At 37.0% G+C, this 26,616-nt stretch overlaps 1 protein-coding gene across 2 annotated transcripts in view; it reads right to left on the bottom strand.

Annotated features, from left to right (window-relative positions):
- Positions 1 to 26,616, bottom strand: part of PTPRK (protein tyrosine phosphatase receptor type K) — a 553,262-nt gene that overhangs the window by 77,528 nt on the left and 449,118 nt on the right. For both annotated transcript variants that reach the window (XM_028117097.2, XM_088023873.1), the window contains exons 12-13: positions 18,675 to 18,948; positions 15,594 to 15,630 (exon numbers count right to left, since the gene is read on the bottom strand). In XM_028117097.2, coding sequence (XP_027972898.1) covers positions 15,594 to 15,630; positions 18,675 to 18,948 — 311 coding nt within the window. The remainder of the gene's footprint in view (positions 1 to 15,593; positions 15,631 to 18,674; positions 18,949 to 26,616) is intronic.

Here is a 26,616-nt window from a genome sequence, read left to right as displayed (position 1 = left end):
AAAATTTTTGTTTCACAAAAAATTTCCATGTGGTTTTAACAACTGATTTCCAAAACCATATGTTCTTTATCAACAAACAGGATATACAGCTTAGAGGTTTCCCAGCAATGTTTCCCAGACAGCATTATATTGAACACTGAAAAAAAGACTTCCATCAAAACATCTGGTAAACAGAAGTCAAACTGAACTTAAGTGGCAATGTCCATATTTTTCTAACTTTTTTTCCCCACTTGGTTATATATCTTAAAAGAGAGTTAACTATTTTTTTTTCAGCAGAAATTTAAAATACTAATGTACTTTATGTATTTTTTTGATTGTTGCAGCATCAATCTTGTCATTCTGCAAAGTGTTGTGGGAATTTTTCAATTAACTACTTTAAAAGAAGTTCTCTTAGCAGTGAATTTAAAAATACTTTCCACATTTGCCTCTGGCTTTCTTAATGAATTCCAACTTATTCCTCTGGCTACTCATACCTTCTTCCGTTTTGATTATTTTTTTGATACATCTTGTTTGTTTTTAAAGAATAAAAAGCACAGTCCTTTTGTAACATCTAGGGATGCTGCAATTCTCAATGTAAGAAAAGTCTAAAGAATTCTGAAATCAGAGACTGTCGGAGATTAATAAAAGTTATCAGAAACCAAAACAGTTTAGAATCTGTAACAGCTCAGGAATTGTGATAGAACCGCTGTGTACTTAAAAGATATTCCAAACGAAACGAAAGCACTTTCAGGCTTTCCCTAAGCATCGGACTTCAATACAAGCAAGAGCTTGGAATGTCTGTTAATTTTTCATTCATTGGCTTGAAACAAAATGCTACCTATAAATTGAATACTTGACTACATTCAAGCGATCATCTCTTCATTCTTTATGGGACAGTTTTAAAACACATGGTGGTATGATTATGTCAATCATTTAAGAATAAAACATAATAAAATGTTAACCATATTTACCCATTAGATAAGCAAAATCTTCTGGTATCAATTAGTAGTGATAAGGGTTGGAGAAACAAGCATTCTACTATATACTGCTTGAAACGTAAATTTGTATGCTTTTTGATTATAATTTGGCTGTAATTATTTTAAAAGATGTTTACATCATATGACTTAGAAACATTGCTTTTAGAAACTTATCCTATAATGAAGAACATAACGGTCTTTGCCAAGGATGTTTCTTCCATAACGGCATGTAATAGCAAGGAACACGAACAGCCTTAAATGTCTACCAAAAGAAGAAGGACTAAACACACATTCATACAACTTGAAAATAGTTTCAAGACATTTTAAGTTAAAAAAATGAAAGCCCTAAACTATTATTTTAGGATGATTGCAATTTCAAAGATCTGTATATCTTTCATCTATAGGTAGAAATATAGATACACCTCAATGATCATAAATAAGTCTGAAAAAGATCCCACATGAGGTAAATGTATAAAATTTTTACAATACAGCATTAGATTGGTGATTTTTTAAATAAAATCTGAACCAAAAAGCAAACACAATTTTCACACAAGAATATTGCTTAATGGAGGTTATTAGCAAATTCTAAATTATAGCAGATCTATAACACAGACTGTAAATATTCCCCCAAAATGAAAAGGGAAGCATCCTACTTCCAAGAACACACCTTGGCAGAGTTGAGGATTCTACATGAGCAGGAGGACAGTTCATGATTGAAGACAGATGTGGCCAATGACTATTTTTGCCCCAAACTGCTCTGCATAGTAACTGCATACAGGTGTCATGCCCTCCATCCCACAACTGTCTTTCTTGGAGTTCAATATCTGGTCTAGAGCCTGACAGAGAATGAGCACACAAAGTAAATACATTCTGAATGGATGACCAAATTTCCAATGTTTAGCAGCTGGTGAAATTATTAGGTGTAGGAAATTAAACAATGGACAAAGATGTATTTAAGGGATGACTATTGTTCACCATGATGATGTGAAATTTAAATTAAAAAAACCCAATCACACACCAGTAAAGTAGCTGTTACCATTATCACTTCCGAAAAAGTGATGTGGCAGGAAAGCCTAGAGCAATAGCCTGAATTATATGCAGTGATGTCCCAGCTACATATTCCTCAGGACCTTTAATTTTCTTTCTTCCTTATCTCTGTACAAAAATTCTCTGATTCTAGTCTTTAGTACGCTGTTAGACCACCACCAATGAACCAGGTTTACTTCAAACTATCTACCGTAATGGCTAAACTCGTCAGAACGATAAGGGGCCGGTACAAAGCAGCTTTCTATAAAGGAGTCAGACCCGAGATGATGATTATCGAAGTGAGCAAAGGAAAAGTTTTACTAGTACAGTGAAGCCCTCCCTCAAAAGCATAGCCCAGTTAGATTTTCATATGGGAAATAATAGCAGCAAATAGGCCAGGAAAGTAGGAGGTATACAAGTATGGGTGGTTTCCTCAAAAGCAAAGACTTGAGATCTTTACGAGGCACAGATGCAAAGGTGGGTGTGGTAAATAAAAGCAGCTAGTCATCCAAACATCATCTTTCTGAATTTGCAATATGGAAGCACAGCTGCACACAGAAACAGCTATCAGGAACAGGAGCATTGTTTTAAAAGGATGATTTGTGTGTACTTAAGGGTCAGTGATACTCAAACTGTGAACCACTACCACGGATATACAAAAATGTGGTGACTATCACTGTCCCCTCCATCATATTTACAAGCGAATTAATTTCTGTATTTCCTTAAAGAATGAAGTAGGAATCACAATCTCTTGTGAGATCTCAAAACTAAATTCAGCAGAAGCTCTTGAATAAAAGAGAAAAAAAACTGTAAGGAGTGAACAAGATTCCAAATTTTGAAGCTCAGTTGAGATCCTTGTCAAAACAGGAGGAGATAGATCTAGAGCTATTTAGATGTTTGGGTGACAGCATCCACTTTCTGTATTTAAAATGAAAATAAACTATATATGTGCTCAAGTGTGTGACTTTTTTTTTTTTTGTATCTCATTTTCACAAAACCTGAGAAATTTTTATTTTTAAAAGAAATAAGAATTTCTCCATAGTTTTTATAAGGGTAATAGGGACTACATAATTTACTCGAGAAAACTGATCACAAAAAAATACTAATCTAAAAGTTCAACATATACACTAAAAAATATGTCATTTATTATCTCTTCCTCCTATCAATCACACATAGTGGTCACTGCTTATTCATGAAAGATCCAATTAACTTTCTACTCTAATGCCATTTATTAAATCAGAGAGATAATCTTTAAAGTAATCCACATTTCATTAAAAATTGAATAGAATGCATAATATCAGACACTAAACTGATAGAAGATAAAGAATACTTTGTCTACTATGGAGTAAAAATCATAAACCAATCCTCTAAAACACATTTGCCGAGTGTTGTAATAAGGCCAAATTGGATTTTAATCTTTTTTTTCCCTCCAATAGGATAAAAATGTAGAAAAAAAGAGAAGCAGAGCTCTTGTTATCATAATATCACAATAAAGCTAATGTAATCCTTCCCATGTGGGGATTCACTCTGAAGACCTGTTTTTAATTGCTAAGAATAAAAATACTTTAAGTTTTCTGTAATTTAGCATTTACCTTCTTCAAAATCAAAAGATTAAAATAGGGAATCTGTACCACCACTGTATAAAGATAGTAGTAACATCAACATATATATATGTACACGTGTGAGTGTGTCTGTCTCTCCATATATATGTATATACAACATGTGTGTTTTTAGAAAGGCTGCAACTTCAACACTGCTTGGAAAACTCCTCACCTACATAGCCAAGTTCACTGTTTATAAATTTTGCTTCCCACACAACTGTAGGACAAAATTCAGCTGAATTTCTGCCACATAACAAGGATCTCCTTCCCTTCAGTTTCCAATAACCTGTTCCTTATTTTTCTTCTGAGCCCTTGCTGGCAGAGACTTTAAACATTCATATTCCTACCAACAGTCTGTTAAAGGCAATCTAGACTTTTTCTATCATGCTCTTCAAAATTTTTCCAAGTCTCTGCCCACTGCCCGATTCCAAAGTCTCACAGCATTTACAGGTGCTAAAATCTGCAATAGTAACTTTTCACGATGAAACAAATTACCACAAATTTGTGGGTTAAAACAACACAAATTCATTATCTTACATTTTTAGAGGTGAGAAGTCCTACATGAGACTTGCAGGACTAAAATTAAGGTGTTGGCTGGTCTGTGTTCCTCCTGGAGGCTCAAGGGGGAAAACGGTTTCTTTGTCTTTTCCCCCTTCCCAAGGCCATTTGCATTCCTTGGCTCAGGGCCCCTTTCTTGCTCTGCAATGCACATCATTCCAATCCTTGCTTCTGTCCTCACATACCTTCTCTGATTCTGACCCTTCCCCCTCCCGTTTATAAGATCCCTCATGATGACACTAAGTCTAGCTGGGCAATCCAGACTAATTTCCCCATCTCAAGATCCTTAACTCAATACATCTGCAAAATTTCTTTTGCCATGTAAGGTAATCTGGAGATTAGAACATGGACATCTTTAGGGAGCCCATTATTCTGCCTACCACAGAGCCCCAAACGAAAAATGACTATGATTTACAAATCACTTATCTATTTAATACAATATGATTCTCTAGAAATGATAACAGTTTCCATTTTGATTGACAGCTTGAACAAAGGGATCGTGGGGAGAGATAATCCTATCACCAGATGTTTTTGCCATCTTTGCTCTGTCAGATAATGTTGTTTTTTGACCCTTCCTCATAAATGTCTCTGGAATGTTCTATGAGTAGTAAGGTGACTTCATTCTCTTCAGTGACTGACACAATAGTCTAGAATTAAAGGTAATAATTAAGACTTTGCTGTTGACATTGTTTGAGTGAAATTCTAAATTATAAAATTCTCCCCAATAAAGTATTAACATCCTCAGTTTGATGCTATCAGTATACACTCCCAAATAAACATCTCTGAATTCTTCTTAATCACATTAGAGAAATGATTACTATAATGAACTTTTGGCAATTCTCTTACCTTGGTTGACATGAAGATGGGGCCTGAACATATATTGGTATTTAAGCTGGTGATTCTAGACAGGCAGTGTGGAATAAGTGTGCTATATTGAAAAAAGTACAAGGGTTTGGTTTCTATGCCTACACTTTCAACGATCTATTCCACTTTGGAAATCAAATCCTAAGTGAAATCAGTTTTCTCATCCATAAAATGAGGGCATGATTCAGATCAGGGATTCCAAACTTTCAGCATAAAATCATCTTGTAAAACAAATACTAAATGGAATATATTTTATTAATATAAGTTTGTAAGTTCAAATTTACTTACCAATACCATTTCCATTATTTATAAAACCAATCAGTAAAAATAGAAGAACCATTCAGTGTTAAATTTGAAATCAGGGGTTATGAGTGGTAGCTGCAGTATGTTAGGGACCTATTTATTTTCATATTCTTTTGGTTGCACATAATCAATATCTGCATTTGCAAATGACACTATCGTTTTACTTACTCATTTTGCAATTTCAAGATATACTTAAAAGCAGAGGCAGAGGAGAAGTTTTATTTTTACATCTTTTCAGAAATAAAGAAACTTAACAGCAAACCTTAAAGGAAGATATTAGGTAATATATTCTGCATATAGCAGATTGGTATATATAAGGATTTTTTTCAGTTTTAAAAGTAGTTTATTACAAACGTAGAGTAAATGCTCTTGAAGTCCCTAAAGTGCTTGCAAAATAAACTAGGAATATCTTTGTAATATGTAATTGCTAAAAATGATAAAATAATAAATATAATAATTAGATAAAATTCAATTGGCTTAAGACAGTGATTAGAATTTATCACTTGCCAGAAATTTCCTATCTGTAACCTTTGCTGTTTTTGAAAACTCCCCACTGCTTTAGTAGAATACTTGTGTAAGACACACATTTATATTACACATACAATTTATATTGTATTTTTTCTAGTCTAACTTTTCTCAAGTCCGTTATACGTGTCATGAATTGTACCATAAGCTTTTAAAAGTCAGGGGTTTGTATATCATGTGCTTCCTCTATTTATAGTAATGAAAATACTTTGGGGGGGTAAAAAATTTACTTTTTAAACTTATTTTCCTTACAAAAAAAGTAAAACATAATATAAGAAATAATGAAATTAATAACTCAGGCAAAACTTTCCTTTCTACATTTTGTCCATTCTAAGAGTACAGTCCAGCTTAGATGGAGGGAAGCAAGAGCTGACTGGAATACTAAGAGGGCAAGAATTTTATTCATATTAATTTTTTCTTTTTCTGTAGAAGAATAAAACACTTCAAAATTATTTCTAAATTATGCCAATAAAATAAACATGTAGTAGAAAAAAGAAATTGATATATCTTCAGGGCATTCAAAAGTAGAACAATTCTGGACAACAATATTCATTCATTCATTCATTCATCCACCTATCCATTCCAAAGAGATTGACCACATTTATATTAAGTATCAGGCACAGATAAAACAAATATAGACAGATTATCACCTCTAGCCTTGTAAACCTTACAGCCCATGCAGACAATTCTTCATTCTAAGAGATTTCTGAATAATAAACATTTTGGACAATTTCATTAGACTTTGACTCCATTATAGAAATACTACATTTTAATTCAATTCTAGTTTTTTTTAATTAACATATAATGTATTATTTGTTTCAGAGGTACAGGTCTGTTATTCATCAGTCTTACACAATTCACAGCACTCACTGTAGCCTATACCCTTCCCAACGTCCATCACCCAGCTACCCCCTCCCTCCCACCCCCCTCCACTCCAGCAACCCTCAGTTTGTTTTCTGAGATTAAGAGTCTCTTATGATTTGTCTCCCTCTCTGGTTTCACCTTGTTTCATTTTCCCCTCTCTTCCCCTATGATCCTCTGTCTTGTTTCTCAAATTCCTCATATCAGCGAGATCATATGATAATTATCTTTCTCTGATTGACTTATTTTGCTTAGCATAATACCCTCTAGTTCCATCCACATTGCTGCAAATGGCAAGATTTCAGTTTTTGATGGCTGCATAATATTCCATTGGATATATATACCACATCTTCTTTATTCAGTCATCTGTTGATGGACATCTAGGCTCTTTCCATAGTTTGGCTATTGTTGACATTGTTGCTATAAACATTGGGGGGCAGGTGCCCCCTCGGATCACACTACCTTTGATCTTTGGGGTAAAACCCAGTAGTGCACTTGCTGGGTTGTATGGTAGCTCTATTTTCAACTTTTGGAGGAACCTCCATATTGTTTTCCAGAGTGGCTGCACCAGCTTGCATTCCCACCAACAGTGTAGGAGGGTTCCCCTTTCTCCACATCCTTGCCAACATCTATTGTTTCCTGACTTGCTAATTTTAGCCATTCTGACTGGTGTGAGGTGGTATCTCATTGCAACTCTAGTTTTTCAAAAGGATATCTTCATTTCCCAAACATGTTTAAAAATCTATTAGCTATTAATTTTTTAGTAACTTTTTCTCAATGAAAAAAGAAAAAAAAATTTACAATGATAAGGCCTTTGACAAAGCACCAGGAAATACTGGTGTCTAACAGAGGTTAGTTCCAAGCCATGAACCACTGATTTAAGCTTTATTAAAATTGTATTTGTTCCCAGCTTGGTTTCACTTAGATATGCTTTCATTTCTCTCAGGCTATAGTCTATTACTCTATTACTAATATATTTTTTCTGTAATTTCCTCCCTTCCGAGTTCAAGAAAAATGTTAACCCAAAATCAGATTAATTTCTGAAAGCTAGTATACAGATCTAATAGGAGGAATGAGGCACACTCTTCCCTTGCAGGAGAAAGCGGTTCGAGTGCCAGCAAGCGCACTTAGGCATTCAGATGAAAAACAAAGTTATTCTCAAGGATTACAGTTTGTCAGAAGAGTTGGCAGTTTTTTGAAAGCCTATTCTATCCTTGAGACCAAGAAAAGCTACACCTCTGCCCAGAGTTTCTTAATGGCCAGACTGAACTACCATAGTTGACCTCCGTTACTATCAGCTTAAAACGGGCATAAAAGAATCTGACATTTCTTCCTGATGCTTTACCATTTTCTTCAACATGTAGCTGGCAAAACATAAAGCACAGTAGTACAATTTAAAAAAATGTAAAGTTAGGATTTTAGACCCTGAAGCCCAATTAAATATATTTTTTCTTTAGACCTCACCCCTACTTTCAATCCACCCTCTACCTCAGGTGTGAGCTCTCTAAGAGATAAGGCACAGAAGTGCATTTTAAGAGCTGAGACTGACTCGTACTCAAGTTCAAATTCCTCTGTGGTAAATATGGTGGGAACGAATTCAGTCAAGTAGCTTCTATACACATGGTACAACCAACTGGAGCCTTTATGGTTTTACTGCTACTTCTTGACAGAGTAAGTGTTCTTTTTCTTCTCATGTTTGCTTTTTCTGAATGTCTCATCACTTAAAAAGGCACTTTTATCCATCTGTACACTCAAAGAAAAGGGCACAAAGATTTGACAAAAGCACCATGAGACAAAATTAAGGTTATGAAAGTGCTTAAAAAAATCCTACTTTTCCCCAGCAATTAGGGAATAGACAGCAAAAGAGGGAAGAACAAAGTTAAGTTAAAATATTACCACTATTTGTATATTCTGTTATATATTTTGAATAAAATCTTCCATGCATACCTACTCTTTCATGACAACTGATTTTTTCTTAATATTGGAATGCATGTTTAAAATGCACACTAGCAATGAAGTCAAGATATTTCTGAGGAATCAGGGAAGGCTGCATATCATTGTTTAAAATAAGCAGTATTCTGAGTTAATAATCATCTGACTTACACCATTCCCTGGATAAATAAAACGAATTAAACCCACTTTACAGGCATCCTTCACAATCACATGTCAACTTTAGGTTTATCAAAAGAATGAATAAACTGCTAATAAGTAAATGGATGAATGCAAATATGCATGCCTTAGCTTTTGGAATTCCCTTTTTTCCACAGTTTCTGGTGAAACTGTCCGCGTTCCTTCTTTCTAGCTCTCTCGGAAGGCCAGTGAGGATGTGTTCCTGGTATTCTAGAGTGACACCTAAAAGGAATTCCCTATTTATTTTTTAAAGATTTTATTTACTTATTTGAGAGAGAGCGAGTGCATGGGTGTGCACGCACGGGGGAAGGGGCAGAGGGAGAGAGAGAGAGAGAGAGAATCTCAAGCAGACCCCACATGGACCATGAAGCCCGACCAGGGCTCGATCTCATGACCCTGAGATCATGACCTGAGTCAAAATCAAGAGTTGGACGCTTAACTGACTGAGCCACCCAGTCGCCCAGGGAATTCCCAATTTTTAAAGTGCCATTGGTAATGACTAGGTTATATGGATTTTAGGTGCTTTCTTGCAATCACTGTATGAAATAATTTGTCCTTGACATATCACATTGGATACAAACCACTATTTTTAAAGATATTATTCCCAAGGTAAAATAAAAATCTAACATCAGCTCAGACACTATTTGCTGCAGGGAACAGATTACCCAGAAGTAGTGATTTCCATAAAGACTTTTTTTTTTCCGGGGTGCCTAGGTGGCTCAGTCAGTTAAGCAGCTGCCTTCAGCTCAGGTCATGATCCTGGAGTCCCAGGATCGAGCCCCACATTGGGCTCCCCCTTCAGCGGGGAGTCTGCTTTTCCTTCTGACCCTCCCCCCCCATGCTCTCTCTTTCCCACTCTCTTTCTCAAATAAATACATAAAATCTTTAAAAAAAAGTGCTTTAAAAAAAAGACTTTTGTTTTTTCAAACATAAATATCTGGGGTTAAGGAGTTCTAGCAATGGGTAATTCAAAAGCTCAGCGCCGTTTGGGCTTGGAGTTGGCTTATTTGTTTTCCTTGACTTTCCCTTCTTTTTAGCCAGTTTTGCTCTCAATTTTAATATCACAACTAATATCACAACTTTACAAAACAATGCCCCAAGATAAGAAAGATGGGTTGAAGATTGTTCTTGCCATCTCTCTTTTATAAATCAGAAAGGAACCAATTTGTTAGAACACCCAACAGAAGACAGATCCTTAGATCTCCCTGACCAAAACTGAGTGACATACACAAGTCTAAAGCAATCACTGGCCAGGTGCATTGGATTTGTTTGGATCAGTGGTTCTCAAAGTGTGGTCCCCAGAGCATCAGCATCAGCAGTAAACTTGTTAGAAATGCACATTCTTGGGCCCCTCCCCAGGCCTACTGATACAGAAGCTCTGGAGTTAAGGATCAGCAATCTCCTTAACAAGCCCTCCAGATGATTCTACTAACGCTCAAGTTTGAGGACTGCTCATTTGAACCCATCTGATTCATCCCCTCAGTCTGAGCTCACCTTTTTTGAGCAGCTAAGGACACATTCTCCTCAAGGTTTTTGCACGTGTTCCTTCTGCCTTGTGTGATCTTTCCCCACATGGGTTACTCCCTTGCGTCCTTGACCTTACCAGGGAGTCTTTCTCTGATAACTGTATGTGGAATAGTTATGGCCTAGACACGTGCCCCAGAATTTCCAGCCCCCCGCCCTCCCTTACGGCTTTATCTCTCTCCAAAGAAGGTATCACCATCTGACATATCACATTTATTTTGTCTGGTCTGTTTCCTCTACTGGAATTTAAGTTCCACGGAAGTAAGGTCTTTGTTCTCTTTATTTCACTGCTTTATCCCCAGGGCCTAGCACATTGTGTGGTAATTTATGGACATTAACTAAATACTTGCTAAATGAATGATTAGAATACTGATATCCAAATGAAAGTGGAAGAAGTCAAAGAATGGCTAATGGGTAGACAAACAACAGTCTGCCAAAGCAAACTATTTACAAATGGAGATTTGGAATAAAATCCACTCGTGACTCGGAATTTAAGCATTTGTCATAATATAAAATAAAGCCTTCTTTTATTAACTTAAAGTAAACCCCTCCTTTTTACCTCAAATACTATGTTAAAATAAATTTACATATATTGCACATTTTTATGTTCTACCAAATGTGATAGCTTTAATCAGTGGAAATGTGACTTTTTTTGGGAAAATAAACAGATTCAAACAACATAGAAACTTGCATTAAAATTAAATTTTAACCAGTTTTCTTTCAAAAATCCAGAAATTCAGATGAGGGAGAAATTGGACACAGCCAAAATAGTTTCAAAATTTAAGCTACTTATATAAACAGATTAAAACACTTTCAATTTCTCAAACTGCTGGTTTTCTTTTTCAGTTTTATTTTAAGGAAATACTCAATATTTGAATTTCTTATCCATACTTGCTTTACATTGAGAATAATTTTATGTAAATGAATAAATACATGGGTCCATAAATGATTTTTTTTATATGGAGAGAAAATTTTTAAATGACGTAACATACTAAATATTATTGAACAAGAGAAAATAAAAATTCAATCGAAATGCATCTCTTGTTAATTAATTTATTTTTAGATTTTTATTTATTTATTTGAGACAGAGACAGCCAGAGAGTGAGCACAAGCAGGGGAAGCAGCAGAGGGAGAGGGAGAAGCAGGCTCCCTGCTCAGCAGGGAGCCCAACGTAGGACTCCATCCCAGGACCCTGGGATCATGACCTGAGCCGAAGGCAGACGCTCAACCGACTGAGCCACCCGGACCCCCCTCTTGTTAGTTTAATATGGATACAGCATATTTCCAGAAGTACTTTTTGAAAATTCTTTGAGTAAATTTTGTTATAATTTATATATTTGCATAAATTGGTATGTTTAAATCTTACCATAGAGGTGTTACTCATGAAGATAATTTCTTTAAGAAAGCAATAGTTATTGCTCTATAAATTATTTATGGCAACAGAGCACAAGATCTTAGCTACTAATTTGCAAATAATGGTGTGTGCATGTGTTTATGTGTGTATATATGGATTTAGAGAACTGTTATATATAAAAGGGCAGAGAGCAAACTAGATTAAACAACCTAAAACACTTTCTTTTCAGCGGAGGTTAGAGAGACTTGCATCTAAGCATGCTGAGCGTGCAAGTTGCATAGTGTTCCCACCTCACTGCACAAGTGATTTCCCAGTGTTGTCCTTCCTCCTTGATGTATTGCAAAAATCTTTCCCGAAACTTATTCTCCTTAAACTGCTTTTCCAAGATACAGCTGGTTAAAGTCCTTTTCATAGGTCTGCAACAATTCTAGTTTGGGGTCTGCTACCTTATAAATGGAATGACTTTCATGTTTCTCATGATAATTTGGATCAGCCCATCCATTTCATTCCTGACACATGGCTTCTCAATGACTTCTTACCTACACACGAGTCAGAGGGCAGCACCACTGATCTTAACTGCAATGTACACGACTTCCAGAACACCTCTTCTCTCGTCTCATAACATGTGTTCACATCATCTTCATTTTAGACATCATAACCTTGATTATTTACTTCATACTTTTTTTTTTAATGATCAAGCCAATGTCTATATCCTCTTTATGTGTTGGCCATCATAAGGAATGAGTTCCAGTAAGGCAGGAAACAATACATACTGGAAATGTTTTAGAACAATTCTCACATGTCAAAAAATTTTCAAAATCATCGTGCTACTCTAGTATGTATGCTAATTGTTCTTGGCTTTTATATTCTCTCACATTCCCACAAGAATTGGCAGTCCCCTAAATTAGTACAGTGCACACATTTTTTTATTTTTAAAGTAGGCTCCACACCCATTGTGGGACTTGAACTCACAACCCTGAGATCAAGAGTCATATGTTCTACCAACCGAGCCAGGCAGGGACCTCTACACACATTTTAAGTATATACTTTAATGGGTTTTTACCTGTATGTATTCTTATGATATACTGAGCCACTCCTTGCCCAGAGGGTTCCTTCATGCCTCTTCCTCATATGGTTATGCCATTTTGACTATTAAGTCTGTCTTCAACATGTTCTGTGAGAAACTTTTTTATTTTCATACCAAAAATTTTATTCCAAAGCTGACTAATACTTGTATGGTGTTAGTGCAAAACGCAGTCAGGCAATAAATTGATTTTAAACTAAAAACTGTGGTTTTTCATAAATGGAAAACTGCTAAATGTTCAGAGAAGGAATTAAATTAAAAAACTTACTTTTTTCCAAGTAATCTCTATCACAGAAATTCAGTTTTGTTTTTATACATATTTCTCTTATAACTACGTAACACAAATTACACCCTTATCCAGCTTTGATTTCCATGCTGTAGTTACCCATGGTCAACTGTGGTCCAGAAACATGATCCACTTTCTGACTTATTGTCAGAAGGTCAGTAGTAGCCTACTATTGTTCACCTCACTTCATCTCATCAAAAAGGCTTTATCAAAGCCACATCATCCCAAGAATGAGAAGGGTGAGTACAGTAAGATATTTTGAGAAAAAGAGAGAGGGGTCACAGTCACATAACTTTTGTTACAGTATATTGTTATAACTATTCTATTTTGTAATGATATTATTGATAATCTCTTACTGTGCTTATTTTATAAATTAAACTTTATCATAAGTATGCACGGACAGGAAAAACAATAGTGTATATATAGGGTTTGGTACTATCTGTGGTTTCAAGCATCCACTCGGGGTCCTGGAATGTTACCCTCCACAGACCAGGGTGGACTACAGTATGTCCTTCTGAAGTAAGGTACACAATGATTGTAATAATTATGATGATGATAAAAATGGCAATTAACTTTTATGTGATAGTCACACTATACCAGGCATTATTGAATAATTTCATATACATAAACTATTTTATTCCTCACAATAACAGTAAGACAAGGAGTAATATTATTTTGAGAATGATGGGTAAATAATTTGCCAACAATGAAGTGAGGGGCAAAGTCAGGATTTGAACCCAGATAGTCCAGGGTCAGAGTCCTTTCCTCTCACTCATTAAACCACACTGTCAAACTGAGACTCAGAAAAATAGCATGGATAGATTACTAGACAAAGCAGAAACTACCACAAATGAACTCTTTCTTACCACCTCTTGGTTTCTGGCAGATATTGTATGCCACATGGTAAGTTCAATTTCCATAATCTCACCTCCCCTACAGTCTAAATATCATGTGATATTCGTCATTATAATTTTATATGTACTGAGACAGGGATAAAATGACATTTGAAACAGCTTGTGTAAATGCAAATAATTCAATAACCAAATAAGAAAATTTAAAATTTTAGAATCATTTATAGCTTTCTTTTCTCAGCTATAGATATGTAGAATGACCATACCTAAAGAGCTTCTTGGAGGATGATGCAAGACCATTTTGTATATCTGGCTCTATTTTAAATCTGGAAAAACATAGGTGATATATATCTAAATGTCTTCTGCCATTATCTTCTAAAAATTCCAGCTCTGATTTTTTGATCTACAAGCTAAGCTTTTAAAATAAAATAAATGCCTATCCATTATACGTTTATCTGTATATATTTTCTCATCCCATCATTAAGAATTGCTTAATTTCTAAAATTATGAGGAATGTTAGTATTTGAATTGAAAAAAGGTGTTTTTTTTCTCTTCTGTGAAGCTTTTTTTATTTATTACTTCTTATGAGTCAAGGGAAAAGTCTTTCTTTATTGCCTTTACAAATCATGAGTAAAACACAAATGCTTAATTGAGCAGATTGATGATTAAATGGAGAAAAATGATGAAAGGAAAGATGCCAGCATAAACAGAATATGGCCATTCATTTCTACCCCAAATGAATCAACTACTGCTCATGAATGTGGGTTTAATACTAATTTTGGCAGAAACTACCCAGAGCACCAACCCTCTGCGGAGTCCCACGTCCGCACGGGGACAGCTTTTTCCTGTTTCTTTTGCTAGAATACACCAAATAGCTCTCTCTCTCTCGTTGGCACAAAGAACTCTTAAATGGATTATAAACATAGTGAATTCAGGAGACTTTCTCACACCTGAACTCCAAATATTCATTCAAAGATGAAAATGTTTCCCCCTAAAGAAACTAGGCAACTAAACTATAATATGCAATGTCAGCAGGATTACCCTGGTCATCAGCCATCACAGATCTAATTTCTTGGCATCAAGGGCATTAAAACAATTTTTTTAAGTTAAAAAAAAGGTAAAGTAGCTTCAACTGAATTGCACGACTCATGAAGGTAAGGAGTGGTCTCCACATCTCTGCTTGCATGACTCATGAAGATAAAGAGCGGTCTCCACATCTCTGCTCTTACATATGCACAGACTAGCTCAGTTCCTATTTATGTCTGATTGTCTACCACAGAAAGTAACAGAGGTTTTTAAACAAGCAACTTGCTATTTTAAGCTGATATTGTTGAGCTTTTCCTAATATATTGATTGATCAGCAGCATAAGACCTTTCAGACACTAAATGGCAGAAATACACCCTTCTAAGGTTTTCTAAATCCTTCCTATCCTCATAACAGGATTCCTCCAGTCAAGTACTAGAGGGTGGAAAGTAGCACCCCATTAGGTGCTAAAGACACCCAAGTGAGTCAGAGAACTTGGCCGGCAGTTTAACTGGGCCCTACTACAAATACTCTGTAATAGAAGTGCCACATTTAATTAGCCCTGAAGCAGGAAACAAAGCTCTTTCATTTTACAAAGCTGGAGAATGGAATCTCAAGGAAAAAAAAAAAAAGGCAAACCTCTTACCTTTTGTGGCAATTCGTACGCACTGGGTTTTAGTTTCCTGATGGAGTGAAACATGAAAGAGAGCAGTCAGTGTATAGACAATGTTTCCTATTTCATAATACTGGCTTATAAATGAGGTTTATGAAGAGCAGAATTGCAATATCAAGGAAACTCTTTTTTTTTTTTTAAATAAAAACCTGAAGTAAGAACTTGTAAAAATGTTTCAGTATTTTCTAAAAATTCAGATGTCTGTTTTCATGTTATAATCAAACAGGCTCTCTTGTCTGGGACAAATAGTAAAAGCACTGTATTTGTACTTATCATACTTTTTAAACAATTAGAAAGAAAAATGTGTTTGCAAAGCTAATACAAATCAGACCCAGACACCAACTTCATTCTCACCACACAGCTGTAGACTCAGACCAAAGCTGAACATCCCTTACTCTCACTTGGATCCCAGCACGACTACCGAGCTAAATGACAGTAGTGAGAGAGATCATCCAAAAGTTGCATCACAGCTGTAGTATGATACATCTGTTCTTTTTTTCTTTTTTAATTTCTCTGTTAGGGGTTAAAGATTTCTCATTGGGACTATTTTCCTACTCTTGCTAGACAGACGGAATTGAGGAAGGGTTAAGTTGAAATGGGAAAAGACAAAGATTTCAGGTCCTTCCTTCCTTCCTTCCTTCCTCCCTCCCTTCCTCCTTCCCTCCCTCCCTGCCTCCCTCCCTTCCTTCCTCCCTGTCTTCCTCCCTGTCTTCCTCCCTTCCTGTCTTCCTCCATTCCTCCCTTCCTCCCTTCCTTCCTCCCTCCCTCCCTTCCTTCCTCCCTCCCTTCTTCCCTCCCTTCCTTCTTCCCTCCCTTCCTTCCTCCCTCCCTCCCTTCCTTCCTCCCTCCCTTCTTCCCTTCCTCCCTCCCTCCCTTCCTCCCTCCCTTCCTCCCTCCCTTCCTTCCTCCCTCCCTTCTTCCCTTCCTCCCTCCCTCCCTTCCTTCCTTCCTCTCTCCCTCCCTCCCTCCCTTCCTTTTTAATGTTGTGGTGTGGCACTATGTGGTGAAATGCACTTCTAGGCCCACACCACACACCTCCAGGACTTAGTTCCTTCAGTTCATATCTCTGAACATACCAGAGGTTGGAAAAGATGGTAAAGCCAGTAAACAAAACAAAGGCTATTTGTTTTTAGGATGTATTTGTAACTCCATCTTGAGTAGTTCCATATACTGAAAGCCCAAGAGCTTACCATTTCCTCTTAATTATACAAAACAAAGCACTGAGGGGGAATTAGTAGTTAAAAAATAAATCTTTGCATTCTATTACTTAATTGTGACTTGAGGCCTTTACAGTCCGCTCCAGGAGATTGTTCCACATTCCCACAAAGGCCCAAAGGGATTCTGATTTCCTAAAAGCAACTGTTGTTAATTCCACTAGGATTTCCAGTCTCTGCTCGTAGGAACCACATCCATTTTGAAACTATTTGCCAAGATAACTGTGAGATATATTGTTGTTACTCCACACTTTGATTAAACCACATGTAGATATAGTAACAATTAGAAGAGAACATTCATATCAAGGCTTTCGAACAGTGCCAGAGAAAATCCTCTGTAAGTAACAGATATTCATTAACACTCCTCTTACACCACGGACCCAGGAACAAAAGTTAATTTGGAATCGCTCACATCTCTAAGGATGAATACCCAAAGGCAGAACTATGTTTTCTACCGCTATGCTACTTTATACCCAGAATGGACTAATAACTTCCATGGTCTTCTCTTTTTTGAGCAGCCTGGTTGTACCAGTGATGTGGAATGATGGGCATGTGGGAAGCGGGCAGCCAACTTGCCTCAAAAGACTCCCACTTACATAGAAATAAACTAGAGAGGAGACAAGAATAATGTTTTCAACCATGGGCAGCCTGTGGCTTTGGAGTAGTACATCCTAGAAGATGCCATGGCATTTTCCTTTGCCATATACTGGCAAAGGAATTTAAGTAAGCAGAAAGAGAGAGCTTTCATTTGAAAGCAGCCAGTCAATACCCTAGGTTCTCATGGCCCCTGCAGAAAAGCCAACTGGATTATGTCTTTCAACTTAACTATTCCAAGGTATAATATGCCTGTTGCAACTGGATATCACCTATTCCACAACATCTCCCAGGAACCCACCTCAGGGATTCAATTACCCAAACCCAGAAATTTCCTATATAGCTACAAGTACACAAAAATGCCAGTTCTATTGGATTTTAAATTGTGAGAGTTTTCTATTCTTGACCTTTTTTTTTCCTTATCCCTCTCTGAAAAAAAAATATTAAATAAGTTTTAGGAAAGAAAATCTTTCAAAGAGAACAGCATGAGCCATGAAAGGCCAGGTTATTTCCCCCCATATGGAACCACTGGTAGTTTCTATCTTCCTGTTGTGTCTTCCTTTTCAAGACTCATTTGGGATCAGCAGCAGTGTTCAAAAACAACTGTGTCCAAAATGGGAAAAGGAGGCGCAACCGGGGAAACAGAAAACAGACTTCTCTAACGGCACAGCATCCTGCCGTCTCCAGGCAGCCTTCTGTTTAGGATCTGTCAGATATACCACAGGCACCCTATTACTTTGTAATCAGAGGATTGTTACTTGTTATCTACTATTTGGCTTGTACCCTCTGAAAAGTTTAGAAGGGTTTATTAGCCTGCTGTGGAACACGTATTCTGTTTATCCTGCAGTAAATTTAATCTTCTGAAGTGTGCCACCACTGAGCAAAGAAGACAGAACAATGCCTGTCTTTACTGGGGCTGGAGTCCCAGAAGCAGCACACCCACCTTTTCAAACCATTTTGCTCACAATTGTTCTTGTGGGCTTTCCTGAGGAAGGCTTGAGGAGAGGCAGTTACTATGAAACAGGAATCCCGTGCCCTGGAACGGGTTTGGAGCCTCAGTCTGAGAGTCCGCCCAAAACTGCACACTGTTGGGAACAGAAACAACACCCCCTACACATGGGTGTGTTTCGTTCCCCTTCTTTCTTTCTTTTTTTTTTTCCCCTAACAAATGCTACTGAGTATTTATAAAATTCAACTGCAGTTCTTCCTCAGAGCAGTGAAAAAGCAAATTTTGGAGGAAGCTCACCTTCTCCACACTGCTCATTGCCTGGAAATAGATGTTGTATCCTTTGCGTGGAGCCAAAGGAGGGTTCCAAAAGCCCTGATAGGTCCTATTGTCACCCACTGTGAATGGGGCAGGTTCAGGAAGATTCCCTGGGGGCAGTTCTGCAGCGAAGTAGTATGGTGCACCCCCGCTCAGGGCATTTTGGTATGTAACAGGGACTTGGTAACATTCCATTGCTCCAGCTTCTCTCTTGGTTCGGTGTGGGTGCAACTCCTCCACAACAATCTGATAGGCACTTTTTGGAAAAAGAAAAAAAAAAAAAAAAGGACACATTTAGAGATTCTACATACTAAGATTTCTCAAAAAAAAAGAGGTATTTAATATTTTTTTAAATTTTTTATTGTTATGTTAATCACCACACATTACATCATTAGTTTTTAATGTAGTATTCCATGATTCGTTGTTTGTGCATAATACCCAGTGCTCCAAGAGGTATTTAATATTAACATGCAACACTTCAAAGTCTTTAAGGTCAGTCTTAACCCACTGCATGCACTGCATGTTTTTTTTCCAGCTATTTTGCAATAAAATAGAATTTCATGTGGATTCTCCTTCCCCCCAACTCAACGTAGGTACTAAGGAACTGGAAAAAAGTAAGAAAAATCACCACAGAAGTCTACACATTTTTTAATGTTGAGAAATGAGCCACCTCAATAACGAGAGACAAGTACTAAAGTTCTTTGTCTGATATTTTTCAATGTTTAAATTTAACATTTTCCTTTGAGATGATAGTACAAAAGGCCCTGGTCTGAGGCCCAACAGAATGAGTGCCTCAGGGTGGGGCTCAAAGCACCAGTGTGGGGTTGTCATCACATTAGAGACAGAATGTGCTGACAGGCTTCCCCACCTCCTGACCTTGCCACGGCATCAACACCGGCTCAGTTATGCAGATAGAAGGAGCGAGTGGCATGCGGCAATGCGGGCACAGATGGACAGAAATCTGTCCTTGCCACTGAAATAGACTGCTTCCTTCTTCTAGCGTTGTTAATAATAAAATGGTACAAATTGTAGAAACAGATGGCATTTGCCCTATTAAAGCTTGAACCTAAACCTTCTAATACCTTTCTTAAAAGTCTTAAAACTTCTCTACAATAGCTATTATTTTACAGAGGAAATCAAAGAAAAAATAACGCAACTTTAAAATGAAAGTCTGCCTAATCACTAATGTTTTTTTTTTTTTTACCAATTGCTGAAACTGGTATATTAATATTATTCTTTCTTTGCAGTATATTCTCCAGGCAAACTTTTCTTAGGTAATGTACACCTGAGAAAGTTGGCATTCTTAATATATTTTATGTTTTTAATGAATTTAAAAATCCCTGAAAATCAAGAAAAAATGCATTGTGGTCGCTTATGTAAATTGAATAGAAATAAGCTGTATGTAGGGCTAGGCAAATATATTCATTCTATATAGGGACAACAGTCACTGAATGACTCTCCAACAGGAATAGAATCTTTTCTTTAATGAACTTCTATAAAGAGAAAGAGGAGGGAGAGAGACAGAGAGAGGAGAGAGACAGACGGACATACCAAAAGAGAGACAGAGAGAGAAAAAACTGAATTTGCATTTATGATAATTAAAAATAAAATTTCATATCGCTTTAGAATCTGGTTTAAAATTCTAACTTAATATAAACTCTCTTATACCTACAAACAGAAGACTTTCATAGATTAAAAGAAAGAAGTTTATATAAAGGTTTTCTTTTCTTCCTAATATTTCAAGTTCCCATATTCCATTCAAATATTGCTAAGAACTTGGTAGTTTGCTATCTATCTCCTTTCCCTTAGATATAGGACAGAAATTGTATTAATGTCAGAAATCTAGATTTGGGCAAGCAACTAAGGCAGAAGGCTGTGTTATCTGAAATCATGTCTAGTCCATCATTCTCTGTACTTCTGCCAAGTTGGGTCCATAAGCTCCTAGGAATGCTACTGACAGGATACATGCTCTTTGAGGGGTCCATGGAGCAGGTGATTGTCAAATTTAAAATGAAACAGGGGCGCCTGGGTGGCTCAGTCGGTTGGGCCTCTGACTCCTGAGTTGTGAGATTGAGCCCTGCAATCAGGCTCCATGCTGGGTGGGGAGTCTGCTTGAAAGATTCTCTCCCTCTGCCCCTTCCCCCGCTCGTGCTGCTCTCTCCCTCTTTCTCTAGCTCTCTAAAAATAAATAAATAAATAAATCTTTAAAAAAATAAAATAAAATACAGGAAATATGTAAGCAAAGCTCTTGTAGAGAAACAGGAATCATAGCTGACATACGCTGTGATAAGCAAACCTTATCTTTTTTCTGTTTATTTTCAACTTAGAATCCATATTTGTATGTTACACGGCTGCACATCCTGTGGATACATACTCTTAGGCAGACAAGCATACACAGGCACCCTCCCCAAGCAAGTCTAACATCATATTCTCGCCCTAGTGGGCAATAATGATAATTACTCTTACTTCTTAATTATTTAACCTAATCCTTAAAAAATAAATTCCTCATCCATGATCCCATATCTCTAGAAAAATCCAGAAAACCTAGTAAATAGTCTTAACGAATTCTTTTACATTGACATAGGTTGCATATTCCAAATTAAGGAACTTCGTCCAAAACAGCTTGTCTCTACACATCTATTAGGAGCAAGCAAAGCAAACTGACGATGCTGGGGAGGATTAAAAGAAGAAAAGGTGCAATCTGGTCTTGGGGAAAGATCTCACTGAATTTGAGATGGAACCCCAAACTAAAAATTATAAAATTCATTTTTTTAAAGAAATTATCTTCCCTTCATTGATCAATCTGTGTGAGCAGGCTGTTGTCCAACCACACACTTGTACTTTTTTAAAGTCTGTTTTTTTCCCTGCTACTTTCTTATTTATCAATACAAATTAACTAAAGGACAGAAAATAAGGAATGAGAAATCAAATTAGAAGTGATCTGACTGATTACATGAAATGGGCCTGTGCTTTTCCACCCTTGTGGTTGTCTAATTACCGAACGGTACTTAACTCTAGCTGGATCTAAATATTGTTTGAGCTTCGTACTCTAGCAATTTAAAATATCCCAAAGCCACCTAAATAGTTGTATTCACTCTGCCCATATTTCATATTTCCCCATTCCCTTTAAAGTTGTAAAATATTTCTATAATTAAGTAAAAATCAATAAACTGGCATGATGAATCTTCACTCGATGCTGAAAATACGATTTCCTTATGTTAAAAAACTAAAAATGATTTCACTTCACTATACTTTAATTTGATTAGACATTGGTATCTAGTCATTTTTAGATTTTTGGGAGGCCAAATGATGACTTCTCATCATACAATTTTCTTTCAGTTACAAGACTGTAAAAAAATACATAAGGGGATTTTGCCATTATCTCAAAAAGTGATTATAAGATACATATCGTAGACAGCCTGCTTGGTTTCATGCTTAAAATTGTTGAAACTTGAAACCAAAATTACCTACAACAGCCTACTATGTTTTTTGTTGTTGTTGTTGCTTTTTATTTTTTTTTAACCTGTAAGTAAAACCTTTGAGAACCTGGTCTTAATTTTAGGTAGTGCAACTTCTTACTGATAGCAAATAATGAATTATACAATTGTACACTCTCATTTTGTATCTAAAATGTCTCCTTAAAGCTTGAGGAGAAATTTCCTAGCTCCCGTGTTTTGCTATTTTTCTAATGAACAGACTTCCCAAGATCTCACAGCCACTGTTGCTCATAGGGCCCTAATGCAAACATTTTCAGGATCTACAGAGTAAAGGCTTAAGCATCGTTTTGGTGACCATGATATTCCCTGTGCTTCATCTCTTTACTCCTTAAACACACAAGCCATGTCTCTCAGGACCTCCTTATTTCTGTAAGAGGAAGGATCAGTTTCTGAATCAACAAAGCTCAAAATCCTGGCATTAACTTTAATAAGTTCTATTTTTAACCATGCTCTACCTCCCTTGCAATATACCATTTCTTTTCATTCCCACTGCTTCCATCATTAGGGGAGTATTTACAACTTTATATTCATATTACTCATTTAGTTTTCTTGCCCCCATTTTCTTCTTCATGTACTCCAGGCACCCATCCATCCATCCAAACTTCTAACCATCCGTTTACCTAACCACCCATCACTCCATCTATTCTGTCTTTTTTGAGTATTCTCTAAATGCCATGAACTGTTCATAGAGAATGTAAAAGAGAACCATTTTTCAAACTGTTGATACTTTCCTAAGCCAGCACTTTGAGTATTAACTACTCTTCTCTAACTTTTCACTTTGTCAAAACTATGTGGAGCCCTCCCATGTCAAAATCTATACTTTTTACACTAGGGTTAATATCTTACCACATCTCTTACTTTATCCCTCCACTCTTGCTCTCACTAGCTCCTGCTGTATGTTCTCCATTTCAAATTTGAATGACCATTGTTACTAAACATACCAAACATCCTGTCAAGAGTTTCTAGTTTTTCTACTTCTGCTATAAAACCTTCTCTGACTAGTTCACTTAGTGTTACTCTGTCTTCTAATGCCAATGGAGGTAATTCTAAAGGTGGAAGTAGGTAACAGAGGGATGAAGGTGGGGTAGAAGTTAGAGTCAAGTGAGATGCATTTTCAATTTAGTCCTCAATCCACCCACAAATTATAATGACACAGATACGTTGAGGAAAACCATTTGGGGTACCTCTCAGGAATTCTGGGTTTGAAAAAGGCCCTAAACCACTGTCTTATAATATTTATTGTGCTTATCACTGACATGTTACATTATAAATATTATCTGGTATTTAGCTAAAGATAGTTGACTATCGTATTTTTAACTCTAGTGCCCATTCATGGATGTGAGGGCGATCTGGCTGCGACATCTGTCACCCCATTGATCGCCAGGGTTGATTCAGCTGATCTGGCTGGCTAGGTGGGTGTCCCCTTCCTCCCTCACCGCTCCATGTGCGTCCCTCCCGAAGCTGCGCGCTCGGTCGAAGAGGACGACCTTCCCCAATAGAGGAGAGGACCGTTCTTCGGTCAAGGGTATGCGAGTAGCTGCGCTCCCCTGCTAGAACCTCCAAACAAGCTCTCTAGTGCCCATTCATTCATTCGTCAAATATCTACTGAGTGTCTATTATATGCCATGCACTATTTTAAGTGCTGAGATTAGGGTAATGAACACAATAGTAAAAGTCTCTGCTCTCATGAAGTTTACATTCTAGTGGGAAATACAAATAAATGAATTTTAAAAAACTACACAATATGTCAAGATAAGTGCTCTAAGAGAAAACTAAAGCAGGATAAGGGAAATAAGGAATAACAGGATTGAACATGTCTATTTGACATGCAGTGGTCAAGAAAGACCTATGTGATAAAGTGCCCTTTAAGGAGAGACCTGAAGAGAAGGTTTCAGCTATATGGGTATTCCATCAGTTATCTCCTCCTGCAAAATAAATTACCCTAGAACTGTGGCTCAAAACAATAAACATTTAATACTGCATGGTTTTTGTGGGTTAGAACTTTGGGAATGGCTTAGCCAGATGGTTCTTTTTATTTTTTTAAAGATTTTATTTGTTTGACAGAGAGAGACACAGCGGGAGGGAACACAAGCAGGGGGAGTGGGAGAGGGAGAAGCATGCTTCCCGCGGAGCAGGGAGCCCGATGTGGGGCTCGATCCCAGGACCCTGGGATCATGACCTGAGCCGAAGGCAGATGCTTAATGACTGAGCCATCCAGGCACCCCCTAGCCAGATGGTTCTGGCTCAGGATTTCTCATAAGGTCACAATCAAGTTATTAGCTGGGGCTGTAGTCATCTAAAGGGCTGGAGACAATTGCATTACTAGGTATTTATACAAAGGATACAAACATAGTGATTCAAGGGGGCATGTGCACCCCAATGTTTATAACAGCAATGTCCACAATAGCCAAACTATGGAAAGAGCCCGATGTCCACTGACAGATGAATGGATAAAGATGTGGTGTGTGTATATGTGTGTGTGTGTGTGTGTGTGTATTCCATTATATATATAATGGAATATTACTCAGCCATCAAAAAATGAAATCTTACCATTGCAACAACATGGATGGAGCTAGAGGGTATTATGCTAAGTGAAATAAGTCAATCAGAGAAAGACAATTATCATATGATTTCACTCATACGTAGAATTTAAGAAACAACACAGATGAACACAGGGGAAGGTTGGGAAAAATAAAAGAAGATGAAATCAAATCAAGAGATAAACTTTAAGAGACTCTTAACCATAGGAAACAAACTGAGGTTTGCTGGAGGAGAAGGGGGAATGGAAAGATGGGGAAAGTGGGTGATGGGCATTACGGAGGGCACGCGATGTGATGAGCACTGGGTGTTCTATGCAACTGATGAGTCACTAAACTCTACCTCTGAAACTAATAATACACTATATGTTAATTGACTGATTTTAAATAAAATTTAAAAAAATAAAGGGCTGGAGAGAAAATTTAATAGAAAGTTAAGACTCCTCTCATTTTCTGTTAGAAAAAAACATCTACCTACTGTGGTTCTGTAGAATAAATTAAAAGATTTTACTTGGACCATACAGCTTGTATACAAGGATAAAAAGATGTCAAAGTAGGGCAAAAGGATGATTTCCATCTTTGTTTAAATTTCAAAGCATTTTTATCTGGAGCCCAAATAAGTTCTATGTCATGGCAGCAGTTAGAAATACCAGGTGCAACTACCTGATCTCTTTAAGTTGCTGAGATGAAATAGGATATTCTGCAAATGGATGAGGGTAGTGGTCCCAATGTTTCAAGTTGTGTATGAGTGCACAATTGACCTGGGGAGTAACTCTAACGTACAATGGCTGAACTCCAACTAAACAGATACAGATATAAATATTAATCTGTATTTCTGTTAAACTATCATTGGTTTCTTTACCCAATACAACTGTGGAAGAAATGGTGGTTTTTTTTTTAAAGTTTTTATTTAAATTAAAGTTAGGTTAACATACAGTATAATATTAGTTTCAGGTATACAATATAGTGATTCAACACTTCCCTACAATGCCCGGTGCTCAGCACAAATGCCCTCCTTAAGCCTCATCACCAATTCACCACCCTCCTTTCTGCTGACCATCAGTTTGTTCTCTATAGTTAAGAGTCTGTTTCTTGGTTTGCCTCTCTCTCTTTTTAGTCCCTTTGCTCATTTGTTTTGTTTCTTAAATTCCACATATGAGTGAAATCATATGGTATCTGTTTTTCTCTGACTTAATTTTTAAAAAATATTTTATTTATTTGCGAGAGAGAGTGAGAACACAAGCGGGGGGAGGGGTAGAGGGAGAAGCAGGCTCCCTGCTGAGCAGGGAGCCTGACACTGGCTTGATTTCAGGACCCCGGAATCATGACCTGAGCCAAAGGCAGACGCTTAACCAACTGAGCCACCCAGGTGCCCCATCTGACTAACTTGTTTTGCTTAGCATAATATTCTCTAGCTCCATCCATGCTGTTGCAAATGGCAAGATTTCATTTGTTTTTATGGCTGAGTAATAGTCTGTGTGTGTGTGTTGTGTGTGTGTGTGTGTGCGTGCGTGTGTGTGTGTGTATACACACATATATACCGCATCTTCTTTATCCATTCACTAGTCAGTGGACAGTTGGGTTGTTTCTGTAATTTGGCTATTGTAGATAATGCTGCTATAAACATCAGGGTGCATGTATCCCCCTGAATTAGTATTTTTGTATTCTTTGTGTAAATACCTAGTAGCACAACTGCTGGATTGTAGGGTAGTTCTATTTTTAACTCTTTGAGGAAACTCCATACCGTTTTCCAGAGTGGCTGCAAGGAAATGGTGATTCTCACTGCTTTTCACAACTATCTCCTAATTACCTAACTAAGAATACATGGTAGTTAATGTTTTAAAATGAAAAATTAGGTTTTACCTACAAAATAAACATTTAGTTACCCTA

This window comes from Eumetopias jubatus, unplaced genomic scaffold, assembly GCF_037043125.1.
Source record: "Eumetopias jubatus isolate StellerSeaLion01/CBP00866 unplaced genomic scaffold, mEumJub1_p1.0 scaffold_6, whole genome shotgun sequence".
Classification (NCBI taxonomy): Eukaryota; Metazoa; Chordata; class Mammalia; order Carnivora; family Otariidae; genus Eumetopias; species Eumetopias jubatus.
This window is presented reverse-complemented; position numbering and strand designations above follow the sequence as displayed.